Below are 8,589 nucleotides of genomic sequence, written 5' to 3' on the forward strand. Positions count from 1 at the left end.
GTACATAAAATATGCACGTAAAAAATAGTTTTTAAGTAAAGGAAGTATAGGGGTAAACTGAAACAAAATATTAGTAAAAAATTTAGTAGGTTAAAAACGTTCGTAAAACCGTGCCAGGTAGCACCAATGCCACAACGACATCAACTCTCAACATCGTAAAAATAAAATAGAAAAAATGGTAAAAATTACACCGAACGAAAAGGAGACTAAAATCGTCGAACCATGCACACCCGTTACAGTGTCTTAATGCGAATAAATTAACCAGAAACGTAAACCGTACAAAATAATAACTTAGTCGATATAGGACCCGCCCGTTGCGGGGAAGTTTTCAAAAGGGAAAAAATGGGCGCGTTGCGACGGGTCTGTCAAATATAAAAAAATAGAGCAAAAACGTTGAACCTCACATGCACGCTACGACATGTTAACTCGCAAAACTTAGAACGAAACGTAAAACGAAAAACTTACGAAAGATAAAAAGTTAGAGGGGCCAAAGTTGTAAATAATAAAGTGTTGTGTTAAATTACAAAAGATTAAAAAGTTTGAGTTAAAAGTAAAAATTTCAAATGGGTTAAAATGTAAAAGAAAAAACTTTAAGGTTGAAAATGAAAAATTAATTTTTTTTTTAAAAAAAGTCTCTAAGCATAGAGTACAAGTCATAATGCACAAGGAAGTTGCTAATTTATATATGGAATAATAATAATTCCTAATATCACCTGAAAAATAGTGAAACAAATAACAAATTCAAAATCCTTTATAAATAACTTTTGAACATATTGTCACACCAATCAAAAACCCCTAAAACCCTAACACGCTAACAATGAAAACCCTAAACCTCCAAAATGGAACAATCGCTCTGCAATTTGTCACAACGAAATCGATTCTAACAAAGGTAACCTCACTTACACCAACAATGCTGTATACATTAGTATGATCACTGTTATTTTGTTACCTTATATAGTAGATTTCGTAGATTATAGTGTGTTTTCAGCTTAGAATCTTGTAGAAAGTCCACATTTTGAAGCTAATCACCATCAGGAGTTAAAATGAGATTCTACATTACATATATAGATGAACACATACTTAAGATGATAATGTTACAGTAAGTAGAAGCAAACAGGTGAATTTTTGCTGATAAAGTTAGGGTTTTAACTTTGTAAGTTATGTTACTTTTGACTTTTGATCTTTTTGTTTTTATTATTATAATATTATACTTGAATCAGAAGTCACAAATGTAAGTATATTATTTGAGTTCCAAGTGTGTTGCTTGTCTAAAAAGCTAACATGTATTCGTTTTTTTTATCATCAGAGTTGAACTCCTATAAACATGGCTTCTGAGGGGGCCTCTTGTTATTTGGGTCCTCGTTATGTTTTTGCCCCGCCTGATCCAACTTTGCCTAAACCCTGGAAGGGTTTACTTGATAGGAGCTCAGGTATGATATACTATTGGAACACTGTAACTAATATCACTCAGTATGAGAAACCTACTGCTCTGCCGCAACCGGTGCCGTTTACGCCTGAACCCGTGTTTGTACCGGGTACTAGGAGAGAAAAGCAAAATGGGATTCCTGATCAACAAAAATATCAGATGTTTTCGACACCGGAAAAACAAATGCTACCACGGCAAGGAAATGACGTACTTCAACCATATCGGGGTGGTAATTTGGAACACTCACAGAGCTATCAGTTTACACATAATCAGCTGATGCACTACATGGGGTGCCAACAGTGGTCACCTGATATGATGCAGTCACCTCAGCAGTTACAGCGGTTTTCTCAGCCACAAGATCACAGTGATGCATTCTCCCAGAGAAAAGATGGTCCACTTGTTCAAAATCAACCTTCAGATGGTAAACCTGTTCAAACACCACCTGCAAAAAAGGGCCCACTGTTTCAAAATCAGCCTTCAGATGTTAAACCTGTTCAAACACCGGCTGCAAAAAAAGGCCCACATGTTCAAAATCAACCTTTAGATGTCAATCCCGTTCATACACCGCCTGCAAAAAAGGGCCCATTTGTTCAAAACCAACCTTCAGATGTTAATCTTGTTCAAAAACCGACTCCAAACAAGGGCCCGCTTGTTCAAAATCAACCTTCAGATGTTAATCCTGTTCAAACACCGCCTGCAAAAAAGGGCCCACTTGTTCAAAATCAACCTTCAGATGTTGATCATGTTCAAACACCGCCTGCACAAACTGGTCCACTTGTTCAAAATAAACCTTCGGATGATAATCCTGTTCAGACACCGCCTACGCAAGATCGTCCACCTGTTCAAAGTCAACCTTCAGCGGTTAATCCTGTTCAAACACCGCCTACACATAATGGTCCACTTGTTCCAAATCAACCTTCAGATGTTAATCCTATTCAAACACCGCCTACACAAAATGGTGGTTCTCAGTCCGACATGCAACAACCAGAGCCGTTTGGTCAATTGCAGCATAGCGGTGCTGACTGTCAGGCTGAAATGCCAAATGTTCCACCAGTAGGATTGGAAACAGGCTTTGAGGATAATCCACCTGGTAAAGGCGGGAATGATCCCCATTTTGATGCTGATAATGGTGGGCTTGATATGGTCCCTCATCAACCTAAGCTTGCAACACTTCCAATGGCAAAAATTCATCCGGTAAAGTATAGTACTGTGTACTTCTGAACTTCATGTCCCATGGTTTCTGTTAGTTTGGTCTTGTTTTCATTTTTGAACTATACTAATGTACTATGACGGTATGACCTTGGTATAAAAAAGCGTGCCTGAGGCACGTCTAGGCGCAAGGGTCATCACTTCAGCCTACATAAGGCGCAAGATTTACAGGAAGCACATGTGAGGCGTGCTTTTTGGGCAAAAAAAATGGCATAAGGTGACCTTGAGGCGCGCGCCTCATGTAAATTGACATTTTTGTGCAGCAGGATGTTGTACGACCGGATTTTTAGGTTGTACATGTAGGTAATTTGTATATCAAAACCTATATAAACTATTATAAAGCTTATTTGCGTCTAATATTGGGTAAATGATGCTAGAAACCTATTGGAAATTGTATAAAAAATATATAACAAATTGCACCACCCGTACAAAAAGCGGTGCGCTTTTGCGCTTCACGACTCAGTTTTAGAGCCTATCGCTTTTGTGCGCCTTGCACCTTTTAAAATCAAGACTATGACATGAGCATGTGTGAGATCATGCTATGCGCGTGTTTCTGAATGCAAACTGTGTTTCAGGAGATGAACTCTGGAGATCTTGTGCATCAAAACATTTCACCTACTCTCCCTGGTGGACCCACCTCACATAACAAGTATGTGGAAGCTGATGGTGGCCCCACATTAATAAATAATGCAAATTCAGCAGTTATGGCCTCTCCAGATGCGATGACTCTATCATCTGTCGACATTTACCGTAAAAAATATGACATAATAGCAACGGTTTGTTTACTGACTCGATTTTAACATGTGGATGATATGTATCATGATGCCCATTGTTGTAAGCAATGTAAAAAAACTTGATGCATGTTACTTTCTTTATTTGGTTCTATAGGGTGATAATGTTCCAGCTCCATTCATGTCATTTGAGTCCACTGGATTTCCTGCTGAGTTATTGAGCGAGGCAAGTCATTCTCCCGGTCTATTAGAATGTGTTTATATTTAACTCTAGAGGGTTAATTAATATGAATCTGTTACAGATATATGCAGCCGGTTTTGCGTCGCCTACACCTATTCAGGCACAAACATGGCCTCTTGCCCTACAAAATAGGGATATAGTGGCAATTGCAAAGACAGGCTCTGGTAAAACATTAGGCTACCTTATACCTGCTTTCATGCTGCTTAGACGCTGTAACAACAATCCCCAAAATGGGCCCACGGTTGTTGTTTTAGCTCCCACTAGAGAACTTGCTACACAAATACAAAATGAGGCCATCAAGTTTGGCCAATTTGTCAGAATCTCTTGCACATGTTTGTATGGTGGGGCTCCTAACGGCCCACAATTGAAGGACTTAGAACGAGGAGCACATATTGTTGTTGCAAGTCCAGGTCGACTTAGTGATATACTTGAAATGAAGAAGCTTGACTTACGTCACGTTTCGCTTCTTGTGATTGATGAGGCTGATAGGATGCTTGACATGGGCTTCGAACCTCAAATAAGGAAGATTGTCAATAAAATACCTCATCAAAGGCAAACCCTAATGTATAGTGCCACTTGGCCCAAAGAAGTGAGGAAAGTAGCTAGTGATCTTCTGGTCAATCCTGTTCAGGTCAACATTGGTAATGCAGATGAGCTTGCTGCAAACAAGTCTATTACACAGGTAACACATTGTTGCGTATGCTTTATCTTATAGTATAAATCCATTCTCTTGTTCGCTACTAGTATTAATCACTTGGAAACATTTTAAAGCAATATAGAATACTGAATAGTGGGGGAAAATAGCTAGTGATCTTTTGGTCAATCCTGTTCAGGTCAAAATTGGCAATGCAGATGAGCTTGCTGCAAACAAGTCTATTACACAGGTAACACATTGTTGCGTATGCTTTATCTTATAGTATAAATCCATTCTCTTGTTCGCTACTAGTATTAATCACTTGGAAACATTTTAAAGCAATATAGAATACTGAATAGTGGGGGAAAATAGCTAGTGATCTTTTGGTCAATCCTGTTCAGGTCAAAATTGGCAATGCAGATGAGCTTGCTGCTAGGGCTGTAAACAAACCGAACGTTCAGCGAACAGTTCGTGAACCGTTCGGCGGGAAGTTCGTTTATGTTCGTTCATTTAATAAACGAACGGGCACGAACAAGAAATTCCGTTCGTTAAGTTAAACGAATGAACATGAACAGAGGTTGAGTTCGTTCGTTTATGTTCGTGAACGTTCGGTAACGTGTTCATTTATGTTCGCTCGTTTATGTTCATTTGTGTTCGTTCATTTAAAGATTTTTATATGTTGTATCTTTGTTTTATTGTTTTTAGTTTTTTAAAATTTGAAATTCTATTTGTATTATATGTATGCCTCCCCAAACATCCCTCATTTGACCATTTCAATTTCGGTTTGTGTTAAAGCTTGACAAACTTCTTTATTTTGTGTTAATCATGTTTATGATAATTTTGTCAACTCTAGTCGGATAATTATGTTAAGTGCTTATTTATTTTCTGGTGGATTATTCGTTATCTTTATGATGAAAAATGCAGATTTTATTCTAAAAATGAATATATATTCGTGTGTATTCATTGTTATGGCCATAAGTTATACGTGATGTTGTTGTAGTATGTGGAAGTGGTCCCTCACATGGAGAAGCAGAGGCGTGTGGAGCAGATTCTGAGATCAGAAGAAAGGGGTTCCAAAAATATCATTTTTTGTTCAACTAAAAAGTTATGTGATCAGCTTACACGTAGTATTAGTCGTAATTTCGGGGCTGCTGCCATCCATGGAGACAAATCTCAGGGTGAGAGAGACTCGGTTCTCAGTCAGTTCCATTCCGGAAAGTCCCCAGTATTAGTTGTTACTGATGGTGCTGCACGTGACCTTGACATCAAGGACGTAAGGTTAGACTCAATGAAAAGTTAAATAAAAAGAATATTCAAATTCTATCAGCAAATTCTGATTCTATTACGGTGTTTTCAGGGTGGTGATTAATTATGATTTCCCGGATGGTGTGGAGGACTACGTCCATCGAACAGGGCTAACCAGAAAGGCAGGGGCAAAAGGGGCTGTTTACACTTTCTTTTCTGAACAGGATTGGAAACATGCTGCTGATCTTATTAAAGTTCTTGAGGAAGCCAATCAGCCTGTGCCACATGAGGTGCGAGAGATTGCAAGGCGTGGTGGCCCTGGTTTTGGGAAGGACGGGGGTGTTATGTGCCACTTCGATTTTGGGCGAGTGGGTGGGCATTGGGATTTTGGTGGTCGTCGTGGTTTTGTTGTCATGAAGGATGATGTTTTTAGGGGATGTGGTGTTAACTCGAGGGATCTGGGTTTTGGTGGCAGTGGTGGTCCTGGTAGAGGTGACGTGAGGGGTGGCAGATTTGGTGGTCGTGATGGCGGATTTGGAGGCCGTGGTGGAATGAGAGACGGTGGTGGGGGAAGAGGCGGCAACTTTGGTGGTCGTGGTGGAATAGGTGGCAACGTTGGTGGTCGTGGTGGAAGAGGTGGCAACTTTGGTGGTCATGGTGGAATGAGCCATGGTGGTGGAGGAAGGGATGGCGACTTTGGTGGTTGTGGTAGTCGTAAAGGTGTTGGATTTGGTGGACCAAATGGCGGTTGGGATGGACACAGTAGAGGGCAGTTTGATAACAGTAGAGATGGTGACCGTAGCAGGGGAAGAAGCTATAGTCGTAGCCGCAGCCGAAGTAGAAGCTGGAGTAGGATGTACAGCCGTAGCAGTAGTCGTAGCCGTAGCTGGTCACGGAGTCGAAGTCACACACCTGTAAGGCGTGAAAGAAGTCTAGGAAGAAGCTATAGCCAGGGTAGAAGCTGGAGCAGTGGCCGTAGCTGGTCACACAGCCGTAGCCCCAGGCGGAGCCGAAACTGAAGCCGCACACCTGTAAGGGGTGGAAGACGCTGGGAATGTAGATTTGATAACAGAAGAAACAGTGATCGTAGCAGGGGAAGAAGCTATAGCTGGAGCAGGAGTGGTAGTCGTAGCCGTAGCCGTAGCCGTAGCTGGTCACGCAGTCTTAGCTCCAGGCGGAGCCAAAGCCGTACACCTGTAAGGTGTGATAGGCGCTGGGAATCTAGATTAGATAGCAGAAGAGATGGTGACCGTAGCAGGGGAAAAAGGTATGGCCGGAGGCGAAGCTTCAGCCGCAGCTGGAGCCGGAGTGGTAGTCGTAGCCGTAGCCGAAGTAGGACACCTGTAAGGCGCGTAAGACGTAGGGAATCTAAATTTGATCAGAAAGAAGCAGACCTGCCTGTTCCTTCAAAAGCTGAAGATGGACCTTCACGGGGTGGTAAGGAAAACTGTAAATGAAATTAGTGATATAAGTTTATTTATGTAGCTCTTGGCTCCTTGGTTAGAGGTTGTCTTTATGTAGCATGGGAATTGGGAACCCCCACTTAACAAGTTAACATGAGTAGAATTGTTCATATTTCTGGTGTTAGGTTTCTTCTCTCTTGATATTATCCGGTAAACTGGTTAGCTTAGGCAATCTATGACGAACGCAAAGCTAAAAAACCTAACGACAGCAGATGTACGACTGATGCCCAGTTCGACCAGAAGACGAATAAAGGCTGTGGTACATTTGGAGTTTGGAGAACATCTAAAAACTCAACAATGATGACATATTTTTCACATTGAGCATTCAAGTGTCGCATTCAATTTATACAGTAAAATAGTTAAGGGCATGTATCATGAGTATAATGATTCAACGTTACGTAATGAGATAGTTACTATCAACTTATTACTGTTGTTAAAAAATCTAGAAATCGAACCCCCCCAACCCTATAAACCTTTTGTTAGGTGGACCCTTTTACTAAAAAATACAATAAATTAAAATCTAAAGGTTGCCTAATCACTTTACTAAGACAAAAATGGCGATGAAATGCGTAAATAGTTAAAAACCATATCTACATTGCACGATTCAATGGAGATGGAAGTACCCGGCTACTAGTAATGAAGTGGAAGAGGTAATTCAATGTCATAGATTGGTCTCGGATGTGCATTTAACTGGTTGCGAAGATTCATGGGCATGGAATCAAGGTTCGAATGAAGGCTACTCGGTTAAGGAAGCTCGAAAATGGTTAAAAAGCAATGACTCAAGCGAAGGTAATATGGTTTTTAATTGGTGCAAGTGGATACCGAATAAATGTAACATTTTTATGTGGAGGGCGAGTTTGGATAGACTTCCTACACAAAGCGCTCTCATTAGACGAAACATTAATGTGGGGGATGGATTATGTGCGTTTTGTGGAGAAATCGATAAAACGGTAGATCATTTGTTTTCGGGGTGCAGGGTTGCGTGTGGAGTGTGGAATGTGATTGCGTCTTGGTGTAAAATCCCTCGGTTCTTCGTGTTTTCAGTCCTCGACGCGTTGCAGATCATCAATCAAATGGCCGAATCTGAGAAAAAGAAAGAGATAGTATATGGAATCATCATTATTGCGTGTTGGAGAATTTGGAAGGCGATGAACGGAAAGATTTTCAATGGGGCGGATTCGAACGTCGTTCAAATTGTTTCGGATGTTAAATCTATGGGGTATCTCTGGTATAGGAGTAGACATAAGGAGGGTACGATCGATTGGAGAAATTGGTGTAATTTTTCTTTCTCATTGATGTAATGTTTTTTGTGACGGTCCACCTCTAACTTGAAGATGGCCGTCTCAGTCTGTTTTTAATGAAATTCGCCTTTCAAAAAAAAAAAAAAGAAAAACGATATCTTAATTTTGAAATTGGCGATGAAATGTGTAAATAGTTAAAAACGATATCTTAAGTTTGACATCGCTACAATGATTATCTATTCCATTTAACATAAATTTATTAAGCGCTTTGCGGCACATTTGAAATGTAATATAAATAAGCAAATTGTAAACATCACGATAAAAAACCATGTGGCGATGGTATATTCGAAAATCACAAAAAAGTTACATCGTTGTATATGAAAGTCAAGTTATACGAAA

At 40.2% G+C, this 8,589-nt stretch overlaps 2 protein-coding genes across 3 annotated transcripts; both read left to right on the forward strand.

Moving 5' to 3' along the window:
* The first annotated feature begins 771 nt into the window (after positions 1-771).
* Positions 772-7,061, forward strand: LOC110889865 (DEAD-box ATP-dependent RNA helicase 40). 2 transcript variants are annotated; one of them, XM_022137439.2, is made up of 8 exons: positions 772-889; positions 1,307-2,620; positions 3,211-3,411; positions 3,524-3,592; positions 3,669-4,289; positions 4,441-4,491; positions 5,242-5,519; positions 5,599-7,061. In XM_022137439.2, the coding sequence occupies exons 2-8, from the start codon at positions 1,325-1,327 to the stop codon at positions 6,503-6,505; spliced, it is 3,423 nt and encodes a 1,140-aa protein (XP_021993131.1). In that variant the 5' UTR covers positions 772-889; positions 1,307-1,324; the 3' UTR covers positions 6,506-7,061. The 2 variants fall into 2 exon arrangements, with proteins under 2 accessions (XP_021993131.1, XP_021993132.1); XM_022137440.2 differs by lacking the exon at positions 4,441-4,491.
* On the forward strand, positions 6,729-8,250 carry LOC110887934. Its single transcript, XM_022135490.1, has 2 exons — positions 6,729-6,829; positions 7,563-8,250. Exons 1-2 carry the CDS (start codon positions 6,729-6,731, stop codon positions 8,248-8,250), a joined length of 789 nt encoding a protein of 262 aa, XP_021991182.1.
* The last annotated feature ends 339 nt before the right edge of the window (positions 8,251-8,589 follow it).

Source organism: Helianthus annuus, chromosome 5 (genome assembly GCF_002127325.2).
Source record: "Helianthus annuus cultivar XRQ/B chromosome 5, HanXRQr2.0-SUNRISE, whole genome shotgun sequence".
In the NCBI taxonomy this organism is placed as follows: domain Eukaryota; kingdom Viridiplantae; phylum Streptophyta; class Magnoliopsida; order Asterales; family Asteraceae; genus Helianthus; species Helianthus annuus.

Excerpts from the sequence above, each read along its gene's own strand:
- LOC110889865 (XM_022137439.2), top strand. The coding sequence starts at position 1,325 with ATGGCTTCTGAGGGGGCCTCTTGTTATTTGGGTCCTCGTTATGTTTTT. Across the intron at positions 4,492-5,241 it reads CAAACAAGTCTATTACACAG|TATGTGGAAGTGGTCCCTCA; the intron begins GTAACACATTGT and ends ATGTTGTTGTAG. Across the intron at positions 5,520-5,598 it reads CTTGACATCAAGGACGTAAG|GGTGGTGATTAATTATGATT; the intron begins GTTAGACTCAAT and ends CGGTGTTTTCAG.
- LOC110887934 (XM_022135490.1), top strand. The coding sequence starts at position 6,729 with ATGGTGACCGTAGCAGGGGAAAAAGGTATGGCCGGAGGCGAAGCTTCA. Across the intron at positions 6,830-7,562 it reads GTAGCCGAAGTAGGACACCT|ATGGAAGTACCCGGCTACTA; the intron begins GTAAGGCGCGTA and ends GATTCAATGGAG.